This window comes from Desmodus rotundus, chromosome 7 (assembly GCF_022682495.2).
Source record: "Desmodus rotundus isolate HL8 chromosome 7, HLdesRot8A.1, whole genome shotgun sequence".
In the NCBI taxonomy this organism is placed as follows: Eukaryota; Metazoa; Chordata; class Mammalia; order Chiroptera; family Phyllostomidae; genus Desmodus; species Desmodus rotundus.
Genome location: NC_071393.1, coordinates 18,177,378 through 18,204,893, shown reverse-complemented (window position 1 = coordinate 18,204,893; position 27,516 = coordinate 18,177,378). Strand labels below are relative to the sequence as shown.

The 27,516-nt window shown below is 54.5% G+C and overlaps 1 protein-coding gene across 5 annotated transcripts; it reads left to right on the top strand.

Annotated features, from left to right (window-relative positions):
- The first annotated feature begins 7,678 nt into the window (after positions 1 to 7,678).
- ASPHD2 (aspartate beta-hydroxylase domain containing 2) lies at positions 7,679 to 20,123 on the top strand. Of its 5 annotated transcripts, none has more exons than XR_008427400.2 (5): positions 8,015 to 8,230; positions 11,687 to 12,784; positions 17,847 to 17,960; positions 18,481 to 19,078; positions 19,208 to 20,123. XR_008427400.2 is itself a non-coding variant. In XM_053928928.2 (5 exons), exons 3-5 carry the CDS (start codon positions 11,977 to 11,979, stop codon positions 18,588 to 18,590), a joined length of 1,032 nt encoding a protein of 343 aa, XP_053784903.1. In that variant the 5' UTR covers positions 8,044 to 8,230; positions 10,261 to 10,320; positions 11,687 to 11,976; the 3' UTR covers positions 18,591 to 20,123. The 5 variants fall into 5 exon arrangements, 4 of the variants coding, with proteins under 4 accessions (XP_045056962.2, XP_053784904.1, XP_053784903.1 ...); XM_053928928.2 differs by adding an exon at positions 10,261 to 10,320 and having other exon boundaries at positions 8,044 to 8,230; positions 18,481 to 20,123; XM_045201027.2 differs by lacking the exon at positions 8,015 to 8,230 and adding an exon at positions 7,679 to 7,774 and having other exon boundaries at positions 18,481 to 20,123.
- Positions 20,124 to 27,516: the final 7,393 nt, after the last annotated feature.

Genomic DNA, 27,516 nt, shown 5'->3' with positions numbered 1-27,516 from the left:
TGTCTCCAAACAGTGTCTCTATATCCAGGTTGCATTCACTCTCTCCCTAGACCCTTCAGGCCTATGGGGGTAACAGCGCCCCCTATCACTAGCCCTGGGTATTTCATCATCCTAGAGGAGCCTTTTCACTCTCTTCAACCCCTTTATGAAACCCCACTCAAAGGACCCAGTGGGAATGTGCCGTTTCCCACTTCTGGGCACCTGGGTGATAGTAAACATTTAGGGAAAAGCCAACCTGACCTCTCTTCTCCCTCGCTGTTTCTGCTACCCTAGCCTACCCTAACATATTCAATACCTGAATTTTCCTCAAGCCTTGTTCAGGAGGAGCCTTTGCAAGTGTCTAGCAGAATGCATGTCAAGCCTTTTAGAATACAATAAAACCCAAGCTTCTTACCACGAATTAAAAGACCGGAGCCTGTGCCCGGGGCCAGTGTGGCCCAATTGGTTGGAGCATCATCCTATAAACCAAGAAGTCACAGGTTCGATTCCCCGTCAGGACACATGCCTGGGTTGTGGGTTTGGTCCCCAGTCAGGACACGTGTGGGAAGCAACCAATTGATGTGTTTCTCTCACATCAATGTTTCTCTCTCCCTTTTCCCCCTCTCTCAAAAATCAATATGCATGTCCTCCAATGAATTAAAAAAAAAAAAAAAAAAAACTTGGGCCTGCTCTCCAAACTCATCGCCTTCATGCTCCCTGCTCCCTCCTGTCTGCCCCAGCCATGTGGGCTTCCTGCCACGTCTTCAACAGGCCAAGCTTGTTCCTACTTTTAATCCTTTGCACTCACTGTTCCTTCCTTCCCTCTGCTTGCTACTGGGGCCTACGCGGGTGAGAAGAGGGAGTTCTCACAGGTTGTCAAGTTTAATCCTCAATCCTGCAAACTCCCTGGGCAGACATCACTTTTTTATTTTCTAGTTTATGGCACAATCGCGTTCCAGGAGCTGCAAACTCAAGTGCCTCTGAAAGCGTCAGGTAACATAAACAAGGCAAGTGGCCAAGGTTAATAAGCATCACCTGGCCCTTGGTCTGGCTTTTGTTCTCCCACTTTTGACAGAAATGTGGAAGCAGAGAAATGTTTCCTTACTAAGAACACAGGCACGCACGCACAGAAACCCACAGGCACGCAGCGCAGAGTCAGTGGCGGTGGTAAGTGACAATCGTGCGTGGTGGGGAGGGATGGGAAGAGGGGGGGAGGCTGTCACACACCATTGTCCAGCCAATTTGCTGTTTTGCAGAAATTTGGGCCACTATGGCCAGAGAGTGCCCTTTTGCAAGAGAAGTAGCAATTCCAAACTTTTGGATGGTGTCTCCTCATTTGTACATGTTGGTGATTTTTAAAAGCCCCGAGAAGGCCACACTGGATATTGCTGGATTTAACACAGAGGCTGCCGATACTCCATCACTGCCACGTATTCAGTGGGTACCTGGTATATGCTCAACAGTTATGTGCTGAAATAAATAATAGTCCCCCCAGTTGACTTCTCAGAGTTGAGAAGTACCTGGCAAGCAGTACAACTCCCGTCCGTTGGGAGTGTAGAAAAGGTGAGTCCAGAATGGGAGGCAGCATCTCCAAGCTAGCTGGCAGCTTCGCAAACGCACCTGCTCCTGCGCTCAGATGCAGCCTGCATGAAGTTTCATGAGGATGCGGCTTCTCTACCACCTGGTCGGGGGCTGCTGTGGGTCAGTGTGCCCTGATATGGCCCTGCCTGTTGTTTACAGCCCTCATCCATTCTGGTGATCGGTGCCACGATGTACTGATTATTAAGTAGTTTTAATATCAACCCAACCAGGTGCAAAACCGGAAACCTTTCCTGGCCACCGTGTGTTACCACCAAGAAAGGCTCTTGGAGGTGAGAAGTGAAGCGTGTCGTCACAATACAATCTCATTCATTTAGGGGTTGAATTCTATTCCCGGTTGGCTAGAGGGCTGGTTCTCTTCGAGATCTTAGGACTCTGGCCACATCAAAGAGACTTAGAGGTTCTCACAGCCACCTTCCATGCCTGGCCAAAGCTATTCCAAAGCTTCTGGAGGATGCAGGATGCCTGGAGTGGTCCAGATAGAGAGAACAAGCCAGAACAAGTGTGGGGGTGTGGGGTGACCCAGTGGAAGGCCACGGCAGAAACAGGTGATGGCTTTGGGAGGAAGTTCTAATTAATTCGCTTACTCCAATGTACAAAGCAAGCTCTCTGGGACTTCACAAGCAGCAGGCTCCTGTCTGGTTCTACCTATTTGCATTGTAAGCAGGAAGTTCACTGTCTGTTCAGATACTAAATAGATGTTAGCGGCACTTTATTAGATCAGTTCAAGGTGATTTAGATTGGTTCTTGGAACTTATTCAGCATTTGATAATACTCGGGTGTGGCTCTGCTTTCTGGGGAGACAGAATTACACATCTGTGGGAGCTGACCAACCGAAGTGTATTATCCAATGGAATAAATCCATTTGGAGGGATATGCAAGCTTATTCCCTAGAATTTCTGACCCAGGCTTACCCTAATAGTTCCCCGGGGGAAAGCTTCCCAACTTTTATTTGGTTTACAAAGTTATTTTAGTCTTGGGATCTTTTACTGCCCAAATGCAGAAGGTCAACATATAAAGCTGGCCAAGGGCAAGCTGCTCAGAGGGAAGGAACTGAGAGCCCCTGAACAGGTGCATGTCCCTTTCTGCCCCTTTGTCGTGTCGAACCTCAGTTCAAACAGCTGTGTTCTTGAATGTCTCCTACTCGCTTGTCATATGGGAAACTTGCAACCTGAACTTGCAAAGTCAAAGTGCATTTTACCTAATCAAATTGGCTTTTTATAATTTACAATTGTGTGATATTTCAGACGCTCATAGAGATTAATAGGACAAACATTTATGTACCCAGCACTCCACTTCATGAAATCTTAACATTTTACTCTATTGCTTCGGTTTTTGTAAAGGAATAAAATGTTACAAAAATATCGTTACATTTGTCCTCCCCTAATCCCAATACCCCCTCTTCCTCCCACCTGCCCCAGAAATAACCACTATCCTGAATTTGTGTTAATAATCCCCATGCGAAATCTTTACTATTAACACTTATATTAATACACTTAATGTATACATTTCCCCGGAATATATACATATTTCCCTGAATAGTGTGCTGCATGGTTTGCACGAGTTGACACTTTTATCAACACTATTCTGCCCGCACCAACCTGCAGTTTGCTTTTCCAGCCCGGCAGTGCATTTCGGAGAATTACCCACGGGGAAACATTTCGCAGTGGCTCGTGCACTGTAACACAAGTGTCTGCTTGACCTTGCGTGTGCATCCTCTTCCTGGTGAATATTCTTTGCCTCCCGTCTCTCACAAAACGTTGCAGTGCACATTCTTGTGCGTGTCCCATTCCGAAAACTTCTCTGGGGCAAAGGCTCTCACACGTACCCGACTGCCACCCATTGTCAGAGATGCCTGTTTCCACCGGGGCCTAGTGCAACACACACACACACACAGAGTTCTCTTAGGACACATGCAGAAGCACTCCGATGCTTTCTATTGTGATTTGTTCTATTTCATTGCTTTGTGTGTGTGTGTGTGTTTTTAATTCTTATCCGAGGATATATTTATTGATTTTTTAGAGAGAGGGAGGGAGAGAGAGAGAGAGAAACATTGATCAGTTGCCTCCTGTCCACACCCCACCTGGGGACCAAACCCACACCCTAATATGTGCCCTGACCGGGGATCAAACCCACAACACTTTGGTGTATGGGCCGGCACTCCAACAAACCGAGCTACCCAGCCAGAGCTATCCATTGTTTAAATTGTGGTCATGACTCCCCTCCCAATACTACAACTATCAGCGGGACTCCCAGTTTGAAATTCAGGGCTCTAGAGCATATACCCGGAATGGAAGGGGGAGGGGCTGGGGGGGGTGCGCGCCCCTCCAGCTTTGCTCAAGATGGCCAGATTGGCTGTGCGAATTTACCTGCACCTGCAGCATACAATCATTCGGCATCCACAACAGGCTTTTACATTTTTGCCGACATGATGAATGCAGAATGCTGTCTCCTTGTGGTTTTATTTTCAATCATTGGGGTGATGCTGGTTGGTAAGACTATATGAGTTTTAACACACCATCTGTATGGGAATTGCTCTGTGTGCTCCCCACCCAAAGTCCAGTCTCCTTCTGTCACCACGTATTCGATCCTCTTTACCCTCTTCTCCCTCCCCCACCCCCTTCCCTCTGTCTGTCTATGAGTTTGTTTGCTCCTTTTGTCTGTTTATTGCTTTCTGTTTTATATCCCACACGTGGGTGAAATCATATGGTTCTTGCCTTTTCCATCTGACTTATTTTGCTTACAATGATACTGTCAAGACCCACCCCTGTTGTTGTAAATGGCACTGTTGCATCTTCTCTTTGGCTGAGCAGAATGGAAACAGCCTAAGTGCCCCTCCACGGATGACTGGATAAAGACGGTGCGGCGTCCATATGCAATGCAATAGTATGCGCTGTGGTTTAGTTTGTGTCTCCATGGCGTCTGTATTACGTGTGTATCCGTGGTTCCCCTGTCCGAACGGCCAGCTCTGATCCTCTGCTCTCCTTTTATTAGGTAGTTTCAGTCTGTCCTTAGTTTTCCTGGCCCTTTGCTTTTCTACATAAATTGTATGATCTATTTATATGTTTCACTAAAAACACCAGGTTGTCATAAAAATTGATTTAACTGTCATAGATCACTCAGGGAAACTGACATATTTATGATGCTGTCTTTTCATCTGTTGAAATTCTGCATCCATTGTCATTACTCACAATTTATTCTGTACCCTTCAATAATTTTATTTTGCTTTTTTTTCATCTTCTCCATTGTAGTTAAATTCATTTGTGAGTTCTGTACAGTTTGCTGCTGCTAGGAACAGTTTTTTCTATTACTGTTCCAAGTGCCTCTTATTTTATTTTCTTTCCTCGCTGCACTGGTCAGCACGTCCAGCCCAATTCTCGGCAGGAGCAATGAGAGCAAACTCCTTTGTCTGGGTCCCAGTCTTTGAGGAAAGGCATTCAGTCGCCAACCATCAAGTAGGATGTTGGCTGCAGGTTTTTCATAAATGTTCCTTATTAGATTGACAGAGTTCCCTTCTATTCCCAGTTTGCTGGGAGTTTTTAATCATGAGTGGGTGTTGAATTTTGTCAAATGCTGTTTTCCGCATCTGTGAAATGACTGTATAGTTGTTTGTCCTTGCTGTGGTTAATGTGATGAGTTCCATCACACGAGTTTCCAGTGTCAAACAATTCTTCATTCTTGAAAAGTAATTGTAATGGACTTTTAAATCCGTGTTTCATGTCACTAATGACATACTAATATTGCCCTTTTTTAAGCTAAAATACTTCTGTGTGTGTACAAATGCGTAGCATTTTCCTGGACAGAGGCACAATACATTGGTTACAATGACTGTCTCGAGGAAGGGGATGGGGGACAACAGAGGTAGCCCTGGTAACTCATTTGTCCTTTTGGTGTTGTGTTCCAGGAGCATTTAAATCTTTTGAACATGTTAAACCCAATGAAAACGTTACAGAATATGCCACAGTTTGCTTTGTCCACTGTGCCCAGTTCTCCATCCTCTCTCCTGAAGTGACAACTCCTGAGGTGGTGTGCCTCCTGAAGAATAGCCTCGGCATCTGCCAACACTGCGATATTTTAAGTGTTAAAAAAGAGAGCATACTAGTGTATTCTTCTAGAGCTTTTCTCCTGCTTTTACATAAAGATAAACATACACTTACATGCATTCATATCCGCAGCAACTACAGAGCTACGTATTACGTACTGCTTTTGTCATGTCTTACTATTTGGTTAGAGGAGCTGTATCCATATTTTTACACATGCATCTAGCTCCCCTCTTTTCATTGTGGGTGAGCTGTGCAGGATGATATAAAATGAAGACATAACTATGCTTTTATCTACCCCAGAATTTCTCTAGGGTAGCTTTACAGTAGTGAAATAGTCGGTGTAGGGTATACACACTTGGCGTTGTTAGACCAAATACTACCACATTGCTCTATGAAGTGATTATACCAGGTTCTTTAATGCAGCAACCCAGCACTTGCCTACTGACTTGCTGTGGGTTTGATTGAGCAAGACATGTTTTCTCTGGACCCCCAGTGACTCCATCTGTAGGAGGAAGAAACTAGGTGGCCCCCTCGAGGGTAGGAGACGGCATAATGATAGGCTGCCTCAGCCTCGGAGTGGGTCGGAACGACTGCCGGGGGAAGACAGTGAGGGCGGGAGGGCGCCCGGGTGGCAGCCAAGCTGGAGGCAGACAATTTAGATGCACTTGGCCCTTATCTCAACTCCTCCATTAGCGCAGCGATCATTGCTCTGGAGCGCTCACCCAAAAGCCCCTCTGGGAGGGGGGGCTCACCTCCCAGGGTCTCCCAGAGGAAGAAATGACAAGCAAGGTTAGCAAAATGTGTGCATGGTAATGTTGCCACTGAACAAATAGAGAACTCTTAAGAAGCACAGAGCAGTATAATTTGCAGTGGCCAAAGATAATTACAGGATTTACAGACAATATTAATTCATAATGTACTACAGATGGCGTGGTCCAGGAGAACACACATTTATAACTATATGAAGAATATTTTCCTTTTTCCTCCCTGTCAGTGTGTTGCTGTGGCTGGCTGTGTGAGCACCTTTGGAGAAGTGTGAATTAGAGCAACTTTCTGAATGGGGGATGGACCAATGCCCTGCCCCCTTCTCCACCCTACCCAGGCTCGACCACGCTGCGGCTGGCAGTGAAAAGAGTTTGTTTAATGTTTCTAAATCTGATGCCTGTTGATTACCCACACTTGGAGCAAATCTGGGTACATTTTGGGGTTTCCCGATGTATTGTATGCATTTTGGCTTATTTCAGTAGAATAAAAGAGAAACGAAGTTCTTCCCCCTTTGGGTTGAGAAAAGGGATGAAGTCATGGTCCAGGTAGACTCTGGACCACAGTAGGTGTGGATTCTGCGCCACAACAGAGGTGGGATCTGGGACAGTGGCGGGCCGTGGATTCTGGGACATGGTAGAGGTGGTTCTGGGACATGGCAAATTGGGTTCTGCGATGGAGCGAGGCAGATTCAGGAACCCGATAGAGGTGGTTCTTAGGGCAGGGACCAGGTGGATTCTGGGAAAGCAACAAGTGGCTTGTGGAACTGGAACCGAGGGGTTGCTGTCCCACTCTGTCCTCCCAGAACCTGCCCATGCAAAGTTCCACTGGAGCACTTCCCGCATCCGATGGCCGCTGTTGGCTTATTTTTTTCTCCCAGAGGCCTTAGCTCAAACATCACTTCCTCAGAGAGGCCCCCACGCCCTCGTGAGGTCCCCGTGTTGCACACTCTCCCCTGTCCCTTTCTCTCTCTTCTAGAGATGGTAGATTCCCACCTCTGATTACTTGGGCGTTGTCTACTCCCGGTTGGACTGCGACTCCCTGCCCGCTGTGGTCTTGTCTGAAACGCTCCCACAGAGCACAGGGCCAGGCACAGAGAGGTTGCCTTATCCTTATTCGCACTGGGCAAAGGAGCTTTCCGTGAGACTAAGGACGCTGTGTGATTTGCGGTTTCATACCCAGTGCCCAAGAGGCCTTGTGAGTGTATACTGAATCAATCGATAAAGGAAGAAGGATGTTAGGGCGGGACGAAGTGAGAGGAAAGAAGAAAGTGAAAGAGAATGAAAGGAGGAAATGTAGGAGGGAGAGACTCAGAGAGCCAGAGAGAGGGGCAGAGGAGAGAGACAGAGAGGAGAGAGAGGGGCAGAGAAACGAGGAACAAATGAATTAAGGTACGCCGAACTGAATGAATTACTGAACTCGGACTGGGCGGACGGAGCCTCTTGCTGCGCAGGGTCACGGCAGCTCCAGCAAAAGCCACTTGAGCGGGCGGCGCGAGTCCGCCCTCCGCAGACCCCGCTCAAGACCAGCGAAGATCAGCGCTGGGAATCGGGGTCCCAGGCAGCGGGCCACCCCCGCCCCGCCCCGCCCCGCCCCGCCCACACCGGCCCGGCGGCGCAAGGCATTGTGGGAGTTGTAGTTCCCGCGGCCCCGCGGAGCGCAGCGCGGCGTCGGCAACGGCGGGGCACTACCTCCGCTCCAGCTCGGGCTCCCGCGGCGTGGGCCGGGCAACTGCCGGGCGGTGGCTCCGTGGCGCGGGCAGGGGGCGTCCGCGCGTCCGCGCCCTCGGGTGGCGGCGTCGCTCCGGCCCCAGGAGTCGCCCCTGCCGCCCGCGCGCCGGGGCGCAGGTAAGCGGCGTCTCTGGGGGCTGCGAGGCGAGACGGCGGCGTAGCCGGCCGACCCTGCTACGCTAGGAGGAGGCGGGTGCCGGGCGGCTGCAGGCCCGCGGTCCCCACGCCCCGCGGCGCGGTCGCTGGGGATGCTCTAAGACGTCGGCGCCCGCCTGCGCCCCGCATCCCGGCCCGGCCAAGGGGCCCAGCCGCCCGGAGCTCGCTGCGTGCTGAGCGCCACCGCCTCGCCAGTGTTCGCGGCCCCGGCCGGGCATCACCCTCCTCCTAACCCCTGCCCCATCGCGGACCCTTACCTCGTGTTAATGCGCCACCCCCCACCCCGTCCCAGTGCTTCGCGATGACCCTCCTTGATCCCTTTCCTGGCTTGCTGTCTCCCTCCCCCCAGCGCGAGCGTCACCCACTCCCCATATTTCCTGTAGTAACCCTCTTCTCCTGTCCCTTGAGTAAGCACCATAATCCTCGTTGTTCCCTACTCTTTAGCTGGTCGTCTGCTTTTCCTGTCAATAGTCACCTTCCTCTTTTCCCATCCCCTCCTCCCCTGACCCCCTGGTGATCACCATCTGTGTTAACCCATTCTCTGCCCTCCCCTTTTCCCCCCCACTCCGGAGCGAGTGCATGCTGAAAAAGCTGGCCAAGAAAGTGAGGAGGAAAGGTCTCCAGGTCCCCACGGGGGAGGGCTGGCCCTAGAGCAGCTCCTGGCCCCTGGGTGGAGAGGGAGGCATGCATGACACACCTTGCCCAGCGCTGCCTGGGGGTGACCTGGCCTCACCCTGAGACTGACCAGAAACTCCTAAGCACCGGGCAGCCCCTCGGACTGGTAATGTGGACTGGATGAAACCAGGTTAGAGCCATTAGTCTGTCCCCCAGGTGGGTGTTCGTTGTATAACAAGTTATATTGGATTGGACTTGCTCACCATTGGCTGTGAATTTGGACTTTATTCCCCAAGCCCACTGACCTTTAAGGTCTGGGACTGCATGTTATTGAAGTGCAGAACTGCAGTGAGATGTCCCCATCCCTAATGAGGACAGCAGTGAAACAGATAAATGACAGATGCGTGAAGGAAGCTGGAGGTTACTCCGGTCCCTGAGACAGGAGCTGGGGCTGGGGACATCCACGCCCTCCCCAGTGGGGAGATGGGGGGTTGTCACCGGGAGCAGTAGGATCACGTGTTGGAAGCAGTGTTTAATAAGCCGCCAATCACACTGAAAATGTAAGGGCTGCTTTTAGTGTCAGGTTTCAGCTGCGAGCCGTTAACTGGCCTCTGGGCTCAGGGGCCTGCTTGCGCATTTTGGCTAAAAGTGACTGACAGGTCTGAAAAGTCCTAACTTCAGCCCTCAGTGCCGGTTTTGGTCTTTGAACAGGGTCTGACCCTGGAGCTCAGGGCATCAGCATCTCTTGTTGCCTTTTGTTTACAGCTCAGGTCTAGGGAGCTCTGGTGGCTGTCACTGTACAGAATGACGCTTCCCCGGGGGAGGGAGGACGGGGAGTAAGCTGCAGGGTGCTCCATGGGGCCATTCCTGCCCCCTCTACCCTGTCCTCCTTGTCTTTGTTTTGATGGGCTGAAAACTACTGAGTAGCAGGGCTGATGAGAGCTAACACTTAACAGGTGTTGGTCAAATTATCACCGTGTCGCTCTTAGAACATTTAAGGAAGCCTCACTTCCTGAAAGAGGAGTTTAATTCCAGTTCGGAGTTCAGCTCAGTGTTGAGGGGTGGGGGATCCTTTCAGAACAAGCGCCTGTTAGTACGCAGGTGGCAGTTTCACACTGAAGTTCAGGAAACCTGGGGTTCTCTTGGGGAGGTGGCTTGCAAACCGTTCACCTTACATTCAGATTTTTGTTCGCTTCTCAAGAGGAAGCAGCTGCCAGTTACATATGGTGGGACGAGGAGAGAACCCGGGGCCCAGAGGGGTCTGTTCCCATCCAGGGGGGCCCAGCCCTTCCCTCTTCTCCCAGATCTGTGAAGGAGCTGAGAACATGTGAGAAAAAATTTAGCATCTAACCTCCCCACTCTTGTATTTTTCCTAGAAACAGAAGAAACGTGCATGAATATTCAGCATGTGTGTTTCCGACTTGCTAAACACGATAGTGAGTGATTCTTTATTCGGCCTAAGCTGGGAGGATGCAGAGAGGCAGTTAATGATCACCTGAGGTTTCCCTTCCGGTTTTCAGCTTTGCAAGTTGGGGACCGAAAAACATCCCTTGAGATGTGTGACAGGAAGAGTGTCCCGAACCTACCTTTGGCTGTTGGAGTTTTCAGTCCTGAGATATCTCTCCCTGATGGCCCTGCCCTTGGTTTGCTGGCTAATCGGGGTAGGATGCCACATGGTGTAGCAGTCACCAGCGCATACAGAGTCCGTGGTTCACCTTCAGTCAGTGCAAGGAGCACCCTCATCCTGAGACTCGGGGGAGGAGGCAACCTGGCTGGGGGTGGGGTTAATACTCCAGCCCATCTCCAGTTTGGGTGTTTAATCTCTCTGCTACATGGGAAAAATGTGTGAGACTTGTAATAGAACGTAGACCTGGCTGTTGTCATCAGATTAGAAAAAGCAGGATGGACAGAGGGTTTCAGCTGGGGGATGTGGCGGAAGTTTATAGACACAGGCAACCTGCCAGTGGGGCTCTGCTCACACCGAACTTTTGGGTTAATCAGGGTGCTGGACCGCGGCCCCAGCTGTCAGCGAAGTGCGCGGTGCAGCCCCTTTTGCCTGGTTTGGAGCCAGCCGGACACCTGAGAGGGCTCTTATTTCCATTCTGTCTCATGGTGTCACTTCCACAACCTTGTGGGCGAGGCCGAGTGAGTTGTCTCCCTAGTGGGCAGACAGAAATCGCCCTGTGTCTGCCATGGCTGTGACCACAGAGGGCCCACTTCCTTTTCCAGTTTGACTTAAGCCTGACCCACGTCAGAAGGGCAAGAGAGAATAAGAATGATGGAGTGCTATGAAAACGGACAGTACAATGGAGAACCTGCGGTTTTAAAGTCCCTGTGCCATTTTTAAAGTGCTTTTGAATCTGTGTCTCCTAAAAGGCACACAGATTGAAGGAGAATAAGCATTTATTACATGCCTACTACGAAAGAGTATAGCCAAGTGGATAGATACCACTTTGAGGGCAGATGGGGTTTGTGTCCCTGTCCGGGCTGCATGAACTTGGGGGAGTGAGGGGACCTCTCTGAGCCTCCAGTGTCTGTGAAGTGGGAACTGTAGTGCCTCCTAAGGGTGAGAATATGGGTGGGGTTGCGGTAATTATCAGAGAGTGCTCGATGCCGATGAAATGCTGCTGGTCTTGGGAAATGGGGGTGGCGGTAAAATGGGGGGAGAATACACAAGATTGAGAAGTGTGGTCCCTGTCAGCAAGGACCTTACAGAATGATCTGTGACTTTATGTTTCAGCTGAGGACTTTTCCAGGTGTAAAAAGATTCATGCTGTTTGTTGGGTTTTTTTCTCATCCCAGGTCTGAACTTCCTAGAGAGTCATTCCACAGGGACCAGCACTGCTCACTAATGTGACATAAAGCAGCTCCTCCCACTCTCCCCACTGTGACTTGCCCGGAGAGGAGCGGTGGGCACGGGCGGCCTCGTCCTTTGTCAATGCCGCCCCTGGCCGGACCCGAGGAACCGGGGCAGCCATGCCTCCCCCTGCCCCAGCTGCCCCGCGCTAACCTGCACAGTGTGGGCGCCCTTGGGACCCCAGAGGACTGACTGTCTGACCTTGTATCACGCCCTCAACAACAACTGCCCCAAGATGTCGCTCGAGTGGCTGGTGGCCTGGAGCTGGTCACTGGATGGCCTGCGAGACTGCATTGCCACGGGCATCCAGTCCGTGAGGGACTGCGACACCACCGCCGTCGTCACCGTGGCCGGCCTGCTGGTCCTGTTCGTGTGGTACTGTTACCACGTGGGCCGGGAGCAGCCCCGGCCCTACGTCTCCGTCAACTCCCTCATGCAGGGCGCCGACGCCAACGGGCTGCAGAACGGGTACGTGTACTGCCAGTCCCCCCAGTGCGTGCGCTGCACTCACAATGAGGGCCTCAACCAGAAACTCTACCACAACCTGCAGGAGTACGCCAAGCGCTACTCCTGGTCCGGCATGGGCCGCATCCACAAGGGCATCCGCGAGCAGGGCCGCTACCTCAACAGCCGGCCCTCCATCCAGAAGCCCGAGGTCTTCTTCCTGCCCGACCTGCCCACCACGCCCTACTTCTCCCGGGATGCCCAGAAGCATGACGTGGAGCTGCTGGAGCGGAACTTCCAGACCGTGCTGTGCGAGTTTGAGGCCCTGTACAAAGCTTTCTCAAACTGCAGCCTGCCGCAGGGCTGGAAAATGAACAGCACCCCCAGCGGGGAGTGGGTCACCTTTTACTTGGTCAATCAGGGGGTTTGCGTCCCCAGGAACTGCAGGAAGTGCCCACGGACGTACCGCTTGCTCGGAAGCCTGCGGACCTGTATCGGGAACAATGTGTTTGGGAACGCGTGCATCTCCGTGCTGAGCCCTGGGACAGTGATAACAGAGCACTACGGGCCCACCAACATCCGCATCCGATGCCACTTAGGTATGTCTTGGGACCGGGGTCTCCTGACATGCGCCCTCCCAGGGAGAGTTGGCCTGGCTGTCGGGAATCCAGGTGCCGGCTCAGTAGGCAGAGCCTGCTTCCTTCACACTCCTCACTGCACTTCCATCACACATGGATGCCGTCAGAACCTGTCGGCCGTTTTGACGGCAGGGACGGGGTCAGAAAAGACCCTGCCGAGCAGTAGGAACCTCGTTTCTGACAGAGGCTGTGCCCAAAGGAGCTTTCCGCAGTGGCAGAAGTGGTCCCCGTGCGCACTGACGTGGTACCACCCGCCCCCGGGGCTGTTGCGTGCTTGGCGTGTGAGTAGTGCACCTGTGGGTGCACCTCAGTTTTACTCCAAGTTAAACTCTCAGTGGCCACGTATGGCGAGCGGCCGCTGTGGGGGGCAGGGAGCTGCAGAGCTGAAGGCTGTTACAGTGGTCTCCAGGTTCGAGGTGACATCAGGAGGCCAAGTGCCTTCTGAATGTGCAGGGAGAGGTGATGCTTGGCGGCGACTTTCCCAGATTCTCGGGACGGGGTGGAGCGTGCCCAGTTGCCGAGGTGGTGTTGAGAGCAGTGTGGGTCAGACTGCCCGTGAGTGCACTCGGGCCCCACCACGGGCTAGCGGTGTGACCGGGGGCAGGTCGCTGGGCCTCTCTGAGCCTGAGTTTCGTCGTTTGGAACGTGGCGGGAAAAGATCATCTTTTACAGAGAACGGGTGTTGCAAAGCATTTGTTCACACGGAGCGTGACAGAGAGGGAGCACTTAATCAAAGCAGGCTTGAAGACAGCATGGTAAATGGGGATATGAGTTCCCAGAATGCTGCCTTCATCCCTGGCGAGTTGGACAGAGGCGTGGTTACCAGGACGAAGGTGCCATGGTCGGCATCCCAGACTAGGGGAGGGTGCCAGGGGCCTCAGCGAGGCTCGGGTCTGGGAAGTTGGTGGTGCGGCTGCGGTATCAGGGCAGAGGGAAGGATCCCCCGATGAGCCCCTGTGGGCCGGAGCAGGGGCCCCTAACCAGTTCTGCAAAGCAGCCTTGGGGCTGCCTGGGGGGGCCTGGGTTTGACCCTGCTTCACCCAGAGCCCTCTGCTCCTCCTGTTCTCGCTCTGGGGATCCTGAATAAAGTTCAGTTTCAATCTGGGGCTTCACTGCTTTAAATGGCAAAAGGGATGAGATTTGGGCAGTTGACACCATGAGTGTTTGAGCGGAAGGGCAGGTCAGGGTCGAAGCTCTGGAGCAGGTGGCCTGGCTTCGTGGTCAGCTGGGTCACTTTGGGCACGTAACTGAGTGTCTCTGGGCCTCAGTTTGCTCATCTGTCTAATGGGAAGGTAGCAGTTATCTCACAGGACCCTTAGAGGCTTAAATAAAGTACTGTCTTTGGCGGCCACTTGGCATGGTGCCCAGCACGTGGCAGCATTCAATAAACAATTGCTAGTAGCTTTGCAGATCAAACACCATGTTGGACAGTGTAATAAAGAATCCACAAGACCCGGGCTCTGCCCTCGGGAGCAGTAGGAAGTGGACAGACTCTGGAAGCAAACACACCTGGACTCAGGCCTGTTAGTCCCTTGTGCTGAGCAGCCTCGGGCACGGCCCTGAACCTCTCTGAGCGGCGGACTGCTCCTCTCCCCAGTGGAGGCAGTGACCCCTCCCTGGAGGGCTGGTTGGAGGGTTAGAAGTCCTGTCTGCGGAGCAGGTGGCAGGTGGACAGCGGTCGGGTAACAGCGGCTCCAACTAACCCAGGGGGTGATATGATCGCATGATGGATGTAAGCAGTGAAATTGTGGTGCGAGGCGCCAGGGCATGCTCTGAGGTCAGAGGATGAGAGGGCTGAAGGTGGGCAGCTCAGGGCACGCACTCTGACCTTAAAGGGTCACTGGGACCACCAGGGCAGAGCTAGAGAGAAGGCCTCCCTTTGGAAGTTGGGCGAGCCGTGTCTGGGCCTCCTGGGGCGTCCAGTGGTGGAGACTGAGGTTGGAGAGGCCGGGTGGGAGCAAACCACCGAGGCCCCCCATCAGGCTTCCGTCTTAAGGCTCTGGGCAATGGGGAGCAATGCTGAGCAGGGGGGTTGTTTGTTTTTTAAATAAAGGGTTTCCTTGTATGTTTTCTAAAAACTACAAAACAACATAGGGAGCAACATCTGAGGATGGTTGTGGCAGAACTCCAGGCAGGCGCACGGAGTCAGAAGGGCTGGAGGTAAGGTTTGCCTCCTGTGCATTAATGCCTTTGTGCATCCGTGCAGTCGACTTGGGTGTGTAAGTCACACCCACACAGGCCCTCTTTATGACCTGTCAGTGCCTCTCAGCCAGCTACCTACTGGCCCCCAGGAAAGTGGGCCACGTCGTGTCCCTGGACAGCAGGACACCTTGGAAGACGTCCCCCTGGAGTGTGGCTAGTCCCCGTGGCCGGGGCATGCTCCGTGGTTGGCTTTGCTCACTGTTCCCTTCTCTCCAGCCGAGCCCCACCCTGGAAGGAAATAAAGGTGTGTTCAATTCACGTGACCTTGTGTGTTGACAGAGAGGGGTCCAGAGAAGGAGGTGAGGAGCAGAGCAAGCCCAGTGCGTGCCTGGTGGCCACACCTCTGCCAGCTTTCAGGCTGAAGGTGGAGGAGGTGCCTGTGGTTCCAGGACGGTGCTCTTGAAACGCCAGCCCTTGTCCTCCTTTTCTGCCTTCTGTCTGAGTTGTGACTGATAGCCCTGTCCCTCCAGGTACTGCTCATGGGGCACACATTTGCTGAGCCCTGTTCTGAGCTACCTTTAGAGGTGGTGTCACTTGGTCTCAGTTCCCTGCAGAACCACAGGACAGTCCAGCCCAGCCACCACCCGGCATGGTGCAAGGGGCCGAGACGTCCCGACCGTACTGCCCCAAAGCTCCAGGAAGCAGCCTCTGACGATTGCCAGGCAGGGGTCCCTGGGGAGGCAGGGCCTCCCTCAGTGGCCAGCCCTCGCGAAAGGGTAGGTTGAAGTGCAGGAGCGTGTGCAAAGTCTCACCAAATGAGCACAGTTCGCCTCTCATTCCCCCTTCACGTGTATGCTGGATTTCCGGGCCGTGGAGCTACCTGGTACCAGCAGACCAGCTCGTGTTTGCCTTGGCCACCCTGAGTGCCAGCCGCCAGCCTCCTGAAGTGGGGCTGCTGGCAGCCAGTCTTTTCTCCACCCTTCCCGCGCCTCCTGCAGTGGCTGGGGGGACCGAGCAGCAAACCCTAAGCCAGAGAGGGGCCTGGGTGTATGGGACAGACCGCGGCCATGTGTGGGGCCTGTCTTTGTCCCCAGGAGCCACCCGAATTCTCTGGGGGAGTAGCGATGACTTCGGCCAACTAAACTGGTTTGTGGGCAGGTGGTGGGCCACTGGAAGACAGGAGCAGAAGGGGGGAGGCAGGGGAAAGGAGGCAGGGGCGGGCAAGCCAGGCCATTTTTCTGTTGTACTGTGGTGTGTGGCAGCCAATCGCGTAGTGTCCCAGAGAAAGGGGAGCTTTTCTGACCCCCGGGTAGACTGTCCCTGCAGAGAACAGCTGTCCCTCAAGGCCTTCTCCCCATGCCCACCAGGGAGGGCACCTTTGAAAGCGGGGCATAGCTGATGGGGCCCTCTTCGTCTGTGCAGCGAGCAGCAGCTGAACCCCTTTGTAGCCCTAGCCCCTACCCCCAGCTGCTGTTAACACCGGCGGGTGATCGTGGTTTCAGAGCGAGAGTGCACAGTCTCAGCCGACCCAGTGAAATGTCCCGTTGGGGTGGAAACTTGTATTCCCTGCAGGAAAGTCAACAATCCTTTCACTACCTGTGCTGCTAACGGAATCACTGGCATTACATCATGGTGTCCAGTGTCCTAAGAGCCTGTTCTTTGGAGCCAGAGGGGTTTGGATTCAAATCCCAGCTCCTGCCAGGACTAAAGTGACAGCCAGCAGGCCAGGTACCTCTCTGTGCCTCGGTCGCTCCGCCTGCAAAGCAAGGGAAGTGATGTCTGTAAAGTGGTTATGTGACATAAGCCTGCTCACAGCGAGTCTTCAGTTATTGGTGGCAAGGACGGCGGGCACGTCACCCTTCACAGATGAGGAGGCCATGGCTCAAAGAGGTTCGGTGCTGGCCCGGAGTCCCACAGCGGCTGCAAGTCAGGGCCAGCGGTCCGATCACAGGGCCTCTGTCCTTCCCACTGCCCCTGGGGCCCCTGCAAGAGCTCTCACCCGTCCACCCAGTGTGACACGCCCCACTAGCGTTCTGAGCATGTGGCTCCTCATGAAGGTGCCGTTCTACGTCCCCTTGGGGCTCAGGCATTTTCCTCGGGGTGGCCTCCAGTTCCCCTGCATGTGGCCAGGGAAACTCAGGTCAGGAACGTGCCGTCCCCGGGCCTGGAACTGGATTGGAGGGTTGGAACCCAAAGGGGAGGGCACTGCGTGAGCCTCTGCATCTTCAGTGTCGCCTGAGACAGGCCTGGAGGTGGGACGCAGGTAACAGGATTATTGAAAGGCAGGGTTCTGGACCTGGCTCCCTCAGTTTCCAGGGGTGTGCTAGGGGGGCTTCAGGAGTCTTGGAGGTGTAGGCTGGCCTCGGCTCCTGGCTTTAATCGGAAGAGTCCCCGACCCTGAAAGCTGAAGCCGGCGATTTCCAGCTGGTGAGCCGCACGAATTTTTAAATCATGTGGTGCCTGCATGTGTTACTCGGGGCACTGACCTCTTTTCCCTTAGACTGTCAAATTTAAAAAGTGACAGCAGCCAACACACTATCCACAATCGGTGGGAACAAATCAAAATTATACCTATTTTATTGTCAGATCAGCAAAAATATATTTTTTGGTGTGTGGCAGATTTTTAGTAATTAGTTTGTGTGTTCCATGAGATGAAAAAGGTTGAAAATGGCTGGATTAAGCCAGTGGAGGAGTAAGTTTTTCCAAGGAATAGGGATCCAGGTGCCTAGCCTGTCGAACTCCCTCTCACTCTAAACAGGGTCCCCCTGGGGGGGGGGTGAAGACTGGAAGTTGAGGCCTCCCCCCAGAGCAGCCACCCCCCACTTCCTCCGTGCCTGATCCCACCTGCCTTCACGCTGTCTTCTCTGCTTCCGTCCCCAAGGCCTGAAAACTCCGAGTGGCTGTGAGCTCGTGGTGGGCGGGGAGCCCCAGTGCTGGGCAGAAGGCCGCTGTCTTCTCTTCGATGACTCCTTCCTCCACACGGCGTTCCACGGTGGTGAGTGTCTGCCTTCCCTATGGCCACTTTTTAACCATGAACTTTATTTTAAGACAGTTTTAAGTTTACAGAAAAATTGAGCAGAAAGTCCACACCACATCCCCTCCCCGTAAACAGTTTCCCCTTTTAATAACATCTTGCATTAGTGTGGCACATTTGTGTCATTGACAAGCTAATATTGACACGGTGTTGTTACCTAAAGTCAGTCGTTTATATGGGGTCCACTCTGTGTGGTACACTCTGGGTTTTGACAGATGTATAAGGACATGCACGCACCACGACCTAGTCACACGGAATAGCTCTGCCGCCCCAAACACCCCATGCTCCTGCCACACATCCCCCGCCCTCTGCCTCGTTCCTTATGCACTCTGCTCAGAACCCTAGGAGTCCTTGATCGAATTTCTGATCAGAGAGGAGGACATCTTCCGGTGATGCCCGAAGCTAACCAGGTGGGCGAGGGCGCTGCGTGGGCTCTAGCCCTGGGGCTGTTTGAACCTGTTCTCTCTCGCCCCCACCCCAGGTGCAGCGGAGGATGGCCCACGGGTGGTTTTCATGGTGGACCTGTGGCATCCAAACGTTGCCGCGGCCGAACGGCAGGCCCTGGATTTCATCTTTGCTCCAGGCCGGTGAGACCAGTTCCCGCGGGGGCTCTGCGAGTGGCCCCGGCTCCGCCTGCGCAGACTGTGGTGCAGCCCAGCGCCCGCCGCATCACCTTGCCATGCTCAGAAACCTGCCTCCACAGAAAGCTCTTATTTGGGATTTTCTACCGTGTTGGGTCCCTCTTTCCTTTGGTTATCATTAGTGGGAAATTTCCAGCCTGTATTTCCTTAGATTTTTTTCCTCCCATTCATTTGCTTCTGCGATTCCTTTCTGCCTGCTGGCGCATTACTTTGCTCTGTGGCCAGAGGCTCGGTGCCGCTGTCGTCTGTGTCCCGTGGCTACGTGGTTTATCATTCCTCTGAAGTAGAGTAACCAAGCAGTTGTCTGTCTGAGTGTGACAGCGTGCAGCCTCCTGTGGGCACCTAAAAGGAAGAAACAAGGACAAAACACCGTACACTGAGCACAGAGAACTCAGCCTCCACCGCTGTCACAGTCCCCCGGGGACCCGCAGCCCCCAGGTAGGGGGCGTCTGCAGTCCCTGTGCCTGGCCGGCTTCATGGGCAGGGTGGACGCGATCAGCAGCAGTGCCCAGGGTCACGGCCTGGGGACACGTCACCATCTGCTCGCCCCACCCCAAACCCTGTCAGGTCTCCCGTGGCAGAGTACCGTCGGCTGCTGGGACTGGAGGCTTTCCTGGGACACTGCTTTCCTTCAGAGCTGAGGCTGGTGTCCTCGAGGGCCCAGCCAGGGCTCCCACGGGTCAGCCGCAGGACTCACGCCTCACTCACGTCACTGCCTACAGAAGCCCTACTGCCACGCCGGGCCGGGACCACTCCCCGTGTCAGCCGCCTTGATGATGAACTTGGACACCACCAGGCCGGCCCCCTGGAGCCGGGCAGGGTAAGACTTCCCTCACCCAGTGACGCTCTGGAAAGCCTTTCTCTGGCGAAACTGGAATCGTAGATGTGACCAAACTCTGTTTTGTTTGGAGTTCCATTGCCTATGATTTTCCATTTATTTGTCTGTACATAAATGTCTAAATGCTGGACTCAGAGACTCAGAGACAGTGAGTCAGCCCCCTGTCCTTGTCACTGCACAAGGTGTGTGCTGAGCGATGGCCACCTGGGCGAACGTGTGAGTGAGGACACTGGGAAGACCTAAAACGGGAAGCACCCGGAGTCCCGGGGCGGCCTTTCGTGTCCAGGAAGGGCACGGCCAGTTTGAGGCTCTAAGTCTAGAAGCAGCTTCCTTCTGGCCGACGGGTGGACGGGCGGCCTCCAGCCCCGCTGCAGACGCTGGTTTGAATAGTGCGTGTGGCGGCGTCAGATCGAAGTGGCCGTCCCGTGATGCGGAGCACAGGCGGGTCGCGTGTGCGGGGCCAGCGTGTCCCGAGCAGAAGCCAGCAGCTTAACCGTCAGAAGCAAACATGGTCTGAAGTGCACTGGGCAGTTACTAGCAAGTGTGCAAAGAAACACACTTGTTAGTGACACACATGTCTGCAGTTGAGTAAAATTTCTGCCGGATGTATTTTTCGGTGGTTAGAATACAGGGAAGGGCAGACGTTTCAAAAGCGCCTGAAGTTTTTTATTCATTAAGTATTTGTTCAGGAGTCACCGAGGTGCATGATTTCTATACGTACCGCCTGCTCTACGTTTACAAAGCCAACAACCCACGCAGGTGCTCCTGCGGCACCTGCGCTCACGTGACGCGGCTGGGGAACAGGAGGTAAATAAAGGATCTTGCTGAGACCCAGAGTGAAGTTGGTGACACTGTCGATGGGGAAGGAGACGCAACTCGGGCGGAAGCCCTGAGTGGGGCGCACGTGAGGCGGAGGCTCTTGGGGTTTGGATCACGTCACAGCAACAGGCGGCACCCTGAAGGTGACCCAGTGAGTGAAGCAAAATGTTCTAAAATACTGGGTGTGGGGCGGAAGAGAGAGGAGCACATCTGTGCAACGTTAGGGATTTGCCAGTGTCAGGCTGGCAAAGAACAAGGGCTTTGGCTGAGGACTCAGGGCTCAGTGCCAGGTGCTCATTCCCGTGTGCCCTCTGGCGAGTCCCAGAGCCTCGGGGAGCCTCAGCTTGCTCCACCACATAAAGCCACGACGTTGGTTCCCTCCCGCCATGGCCATGGTTCTGGCAGTTACAGAGAAGCAGGTGAGGAGGAAGGATGGGTAAGGAAGAGGGGGTACACACCTGGTTGGGGTTGCGGTGGCCAGGGGGCCCGTGGCTCCTTTCCATGACCTGTGGCTGACTCCAGGTGGAGAAGCAGGTTCCTCAGTAGCTACGTTTTGAATCTTTTCCCTTTGTCATGGAAAAGGGACAGGTGATGCTGGTGGCCTGGAACCCGAGGAGCAGCCTGGTTGCCAGGTACTTTCCCATGCAAGCCCGTTTCCAGCCTGCAGCCCAGAGCAAACCAGGGCGGAGCACCCCTCTCTGGGGACCGCGAGGTTTCTCCCTCACCTGAAGTGTGCCTCGCCAAGGAGTCAATTGCTAAGGTAATGTATAGGCTTTAGCTAGGGATGCTCAGGGCGGCAAGGAGGCCAGCATGCCCCCCCAACTCCAACAAGAAGCCCGGCCTCTGCCTGGAAACCGCCCACTTCAGCTTCAGGGCCAGCTGCACACAGCCACCTCCTGGCTCTCCCAGGCTCCCCATCCCCCAGACTCACCTGGACTGTGGGTTCCGAGCCCTTCGGTGACAGTGACCACGCTTGTAATGTTGAGTACCTTACAGCTTACAGTGGGGGGAAGAGACCCCTAATCCACGGGTTCTCGACTTTGCACAGTACAGTCACCTGGGGAGTTTCAGGAAACACTGAGGCCCCGGCCCCACCCCCGGAGCCCCTCTTCCCCCCCCCCCCCCCCCCCGTTCTGCCCCTTTCCCGCCCCGATTCAGGTGTGTGGCTGGAACTGAGGGTTGCTGCTCTGAACAGCAAGGGTAGCAAAGCCTTTGAAACCAGCCAGTTTAAGACCCCCATGTGACGATGGGCAGGCCACTCAACCCTGGTCTCTGGGGGATGGTCGGTGGTGTTGACAGGCTTCTCCAAAGGTATCTGATGAGCCTCTTGCAAGACCATGCCATCCTATTCTTAGTCCTTGCGTCTCCAGGACCAACCCAGCCCCAGTTGTAGGGCTTTGTTTATGATCCAGACCTGACCAATCAGAGCCTTCCAAACGCCTGACCGTATAGGGATTGGGTGAGGGCTGGGCACTGAGACAAGTTATTTTGCTGGGACCAGTGGGAAAGAGGCACCTTTTCACAGGGTGGAGGTGGGATCTAGCGTACAGGAAGTCCGTGGGTGAAGCCCACAGAGGAAAAGCTGCTCCACCCTGTGGAGATCACGTGAGCCCTAAGGGATGCTTTCAGTGGACCCAGCTCCACCTCGGGACTTCTCGGTATGTGAGCCAGTAAGCTCCCCTTTTATTCTTCAGCCAGGTTCGAGTCTTGGGTCCTATCCCTTGCCACCAAGAAGTCCCACTCCACTCTGTGAGCTTCATCTGTGAAATGAGCCTAATGTCTACTCTCAGACTTAAAGTGGGATTTGAATAATAGGTCAGATTCTGGGCAGATTGGATGTGCTCCAGACGTATTTTTAAAATGTAAATATGAGAAGCAAAGGCTAAGTACAAAGTGCTGTTTTTAAGGATTATCACGCCTGCTGCTAGCACCCGCTCTGAAACACTCACCCCCCCCCCCCGCCCCCCACCTGGCTCCTGCCAACCAGATGTAAACACAAGGAGCAGTGCAGAACGAGGCCTTGTATTCCCGAGCTGCTGACAGATGGCAGCGAGGATGCTCGGGCAGATTGCAGTGCTGGGTGGCAGGAGGCGCGCACACAGATTGATCTACTTTCTGCCTCCTTCCCAGGCACACACATGGGGGCCGATTTCTGATCGCCTCCCCCTCCCGCACGTCCCACACTTCCGATGCCTTAGCCACCCCAATTCCAGGTGAAGGGGTTTCCTCCCGGGGTACAGACAGCACTGTGTACGCTAGGATTCCTTCACGTCCATTACTGTCCCACTGGTACAGCCACACAGGGGTAAGTGGGGACAGTCACACACATTTGCCACGAGAAAATGGGCTCAGAGCTGGCCGCCAATAGGAACAAGGCCACGCGGACGGCTGGAGGATGGCTGGGATCAGAAGCCAGGCACCCAAGCTAATGCTCAGCAGTCTTAGGCTCTAGACGTGCACTCAGGCCTCATCCCTGAGGCACGCAGAGGGGCTCCCCGCACAGGGGCTCCCTGGGGAGGCCATCAGCCTTCTCAGGACACTCACGCGGGACTCCATTTGCAGCGGGTCCACAGCATGCCATGTCTTTAAGAACCACGTTTTCCTCTCCATTCTAATGACGCTGACCCTGAGTTTCAGAGACATAAGGGAACTTGGATCCGTTTCCGCAACAAGGAGTCGCAGAGCTGTGACCAGAGCCCAGGTCTCTGACACCAGAGCCCACAGGGCCCTGTTGCCACAGCATCCAGTGGGGTCGGGCTGAATACTAAGGATGTCCATTCAGATCAAAGTGCCTCCTTACCCACACACACAGGAGGCGGCCTGAGTCACCCACCCCCTGCCCAGGAGGCCTCACTGCGTAGTCCCACAGTCAGGGCCCTGGGCCCTTCCCTGGGTGCACGGGGCCCAGTTGACGAGGAAGGCGGGGCAGAGGAGAGCAGCTGGCATGCAGCTTGGACTCAGGCAATCAAGAAATGGCTGCTTCTGCCCTAGCTGGTGTGGCTTGGTGGTTGAGGGCCAGCCTGCGAACCAAAGGGTCGCTGGTTCGATACCCGGTCTAGGGCAACATGCCTGGGTTGCAGGCCAGGTCCCCAGTAGGGGGCGTGCAAGAGGCAACCACACATTGATGTTTCTCTCCTTCTCTTTCTCCCTCTCTTATCCTCTCTAAAAAATAAATAAATAAACTCTTAAAAACAAAAGAAAAGAAATGGCCTCTTCTTGGCCCTTCCCAGGATTCAAAAAGCATTCTGGGTCTTATCCCCAGGAGAAATACTGCTGGTTTCATTCAGGTCAGGACAGTAAAACAGAGAGGAAGTGTCCTTTTTAAACCTTGAAGCCTTCAGAACCTTCACCTTAAGCTTCCCAAGTTCAATCAGTGTGTTAAGATCCAGAGTATCTTTTTGTTTTCCTTCCCTGAGCTGGGATGGCAAGTGTTGAGCTTATACTCTGCACCCCCACCCTGGTCTCACAGAGGGGCCCAGGGGCAGGGGACAAGGGAGTCCCCTCTTCTGCTGTTCCTTTCCCAGGACAACAGTCAAGAGTGGGGGCTGGGTGTGTGGGGGGCTGTGGGTGTGGGGGGTGCTGTGGGGGGGCTGTGGGTGTGTGGGGTGCTGGGTGTGTGTGGGGCTGTGGGTGTGTGGGGTGTTGTGTGTGGGGTGCTGTGTGTGTGGGGGGCTGTGGGTGTGTGGGGTGCTGTGTGGGGGCTGTGGGTGTGTGGGGTGCTGTGTGGGGGGCTGTGGGTGTGTGGGGGGCTGGGTGTGTGGGGGGCTGTGGGTGTGTGGGGTGCTGGGGGGAGGCTGTGGGTGTGTGGGGTGCTGTGTGGGGGGGGCTGTGGGTGTGTGGGGTGCTGGGTGTGAGGGGCTGTGGGTGTGTGGGGGCTGGCTGGGGGGACTGGCTGTGTGTGTGCGGTTGGAGGGGTGAGCATACACTCCCTTTGCGCACAGCCCTAGAATATCAGCCATGGGCTCCCGGCTACTCCCACCAGGCCAGGAGCTTTGTGAGGCCGGGTTTTCCCTGGTTGCTCCCCCATCTGAAGACGCAGTGCCCACCATAAAGTCGGCACATCCCTCTACCTGCCCCCAAACCCAATCAATCTGTAGCCCAACACAGGCACTTTTTCTCCTGAGTGAATCCTCAGGTCTGCCCATTTCTCTCCACTGTCCTGCCCTCTGCCTGCTCCACACCACCAACCTGGACAGCCACAGCCCCCTAAAAATAGCTTCGACGCTTACCTGCTTATCAGCCCTTCGGAGCCAGTGGGCTTCCTACTGAGAACCAGGTCGAGTCCCTCCCCGGCTTCAAGGCTCTCCTTTGCCCAGTATCTTGGGAACCTGGAGCACCCTTTGTGGTGTGGCCCCACCTCTCCTCACCGCCCAGCGCGTTCTGTGACACCGCACTATTTATTGAAAGGGCTCAGGACTGCCAGAAGGACCAACTTGTCATGTTTTCAGGGCAGGCTTGCTAGTTTCCTGTGGCTGCTGCAACAGACCACCACAAGCATGGTAGCTTAAAGCAACAGAACTTCATTCTCATACTTCTGGGGATCAGAAGTCCAAATTCAGTTTCATGGGACTTAGATCAATGTGTCAACAGTCATATTCCCCCCCCAGAGACTCGGGCAGAAGCCATCCCTCTCCTCTTCTGGGATCTGGTGGCCCCGGTGGCCCCAGGTGGTCCTCAGGGCGCATGACTGCAATCTGTGCCTCCTGTGTGGCTGAGGTCCGTCTGCGTCTCTGATGAGCACACCGAGATGGCATTTAGGGCCCACCTGGGTAATCTGGGATAATCTCTGCATCTTGAGATCCTTAACACAATCACCCCTGTGAAACCTGGCAGCACGTGAGGTCCACAGGTTCCAGGCATTACGACTTGATACTTTCTGGAGGCCACCGTCCAGCCCGCAGCGCAGCGTGGTGCACACAGTGGAGGGCATGTTGCTAATCACCGCAGGATGGGGGGTCAGGGACGCGGTGCCTGGGAGGCATCAAAGCCACTTAGCCACATTGGAGAGGACCATCGAGGAGGTTAAACAGTCAAGAGAGACACCAGAAAGGGTGACTTCCACCAAGACCAGCCTTCACCTGCTCGTGCTGTCCAGGTGACAGGCGGAGGAGCCCAGGCACTCCCCTGCAGGGGCTACGCAGTTTGGTGAGGCTCCAACGTCCCCCTAGGCACCAGAGACCTCCCAGCCGGAATCCATTTGCCACTATTAGTCACAGGGAAGTGAATCCTTAGGGTTCACAGGTGGCAGACACTGAGCCTTTATAAAGCTGTCTTCTTTGGTCTTATATGGGGGACAATGGTTGGTGCCAGAGGGCATAGTGCCTGAGGAAACAGCCACAGCTGAGCCCAGAGGAGTCCCGGAGGCCTCCAGAGGCTTCAGGAACAGGCAGGAACAGTGGAAATGCACACCCTGGGGGCCTCAGATACTTGACAGGAAAATAGGTGAGGGGGATTGACCCTTGCCCCTCGTCCTGCTCCCTCCCAGGGTGATTGATGTATGCATCCTAGGTCCAAGGAATGAGCCTCCTCACGGGAACCCCCAACTTCTGCCACCGGGCTGCCTGTCCTCCGGTGTGCACCTGCCGCTTGGAGGCACGTGGAACGCTGGAGAATGAAGAGGGCACAGGCCGGGGCCTAAAGGACGCAGGGACCCCGCTGGCCTTTAAATGCCACGCTCTGGAACTCGTGGGAAGGAAGGTGAGGGGCACTCACCCTTTTCTCCTTGGTGGACCAGCCCAGTTCTCCAGGGTGGGAAAGGCAGCAGCTGGGCCAGAGCCTGATGCTTTGTCTAGCATTCGGCTACAGAGCCTATGCACCAAAGTTGTAAGGACCTAGTTTGAGGATGAGACAGGGGCATGCAAGTGCGTTGCCTATTGCTGTGTAACATTTCCCCAGAAGGAAACAGACGTCTGGAAGTGGCTTTAGCCTGCAGCTCTGGCTCCGGTTCTCAACGGAGACACAGTCAGGGCGTCGGCAGGTGCTGCGGGACCTGCTTCCAACAAGGTTCACCTGCATGGCTCTCTGCGGGAGCCTCACCCCAAGGGCTTCTCCTCAGGGTTGCTTGAATGCCAGCTGCCCCCGGACAACAGGTGAGCCAAGAGGGATGGATGCTGTGGTGTTTTGTATCTGCCCTCAGAGTCCCAATGCGGTTTCCCCACATTCTGTTCATTGGAAACGAGTTACTAAGTTCGACCCAAGCTCAAGGGACGGGAATTAAGTCCCCAAGTTGCAGCAAAGAATTTGTGGACATATTTTAAAGTGATCACACGTGGGTCTTCATTCTGCTGCGCGGACCACGTGCCTGGCATTTCGCTGTTAAGGCTCAACTAAGGGAAGCACCTGGCTGCCGGCGGTACTGATGCTTGGAAACAGAAGCATCTTGTATGAAAAGCATCTGTAACTTGGCAGCAGCCACGGGAGAGGAGGTGGGAAGAGGTTTCTGAATGCAAAGCAAGGACGATTAACATCCGCGAAGGCCTGACATCTCGGAAAGGGCCCAGCGGGCGCCCAGCGACTGCCTTGTGAAACGGATCGTGTGCGGAGTCCTTGCACGCAGGCAGTGAGCCGAGCTCCCGGTGGGTGGACGAAAACGGGTGCCGGGCCCCAGCTCTGTGCCTCTTTCCACACACAACAGCTTGTAATTCCACTGCTCTCGAGACTCGGGGGCGTCACCGTTCTGGAGCCCCAGTGAGCGAAAGGGAAAGTTTGGCCGTTTAAAAATACCCCGTGAGGGAAAAGGAAAAGGCACGTATCTGTGGGTGAGTCATGACGGATCTTCGAGTGGTTGGCCCAGAGGCTTCTAATGGATTTTCTTCTTGGAGAACTTAGCAGAGAAGCAAGAAAATACGCATTTATCCTCGCTGGAGATCCGACCCTCCTCCATCTTGGAAGATCGCCCTTAGGCCGGCCAGCGAGAGGCAAGGCAGGCGGGTGAGAGGGTGGCACGGGCCAGCTGGGGCTGCCGGAGCAGCTGGCTGTGCCCCGTCGGCCCCGAAGAGAGGCCACGCTGCGGGGCACCTTCTTCGCCTGGCCACGCTGGTCAGGCGAGGCAGAGAGAAATGTGTCCACATGAAATATGTGCGCACACACATGTACGTATGTAAAACGCCTTAGCCCTCACCGTAACTTTGTCGCTAGGAGTGTTACTATGCACTTAATTACTCAAGAACTCAACGGCATTTTTGGCTGTTTTATCTTAGCTCTTGGAAAATCGTTTGAA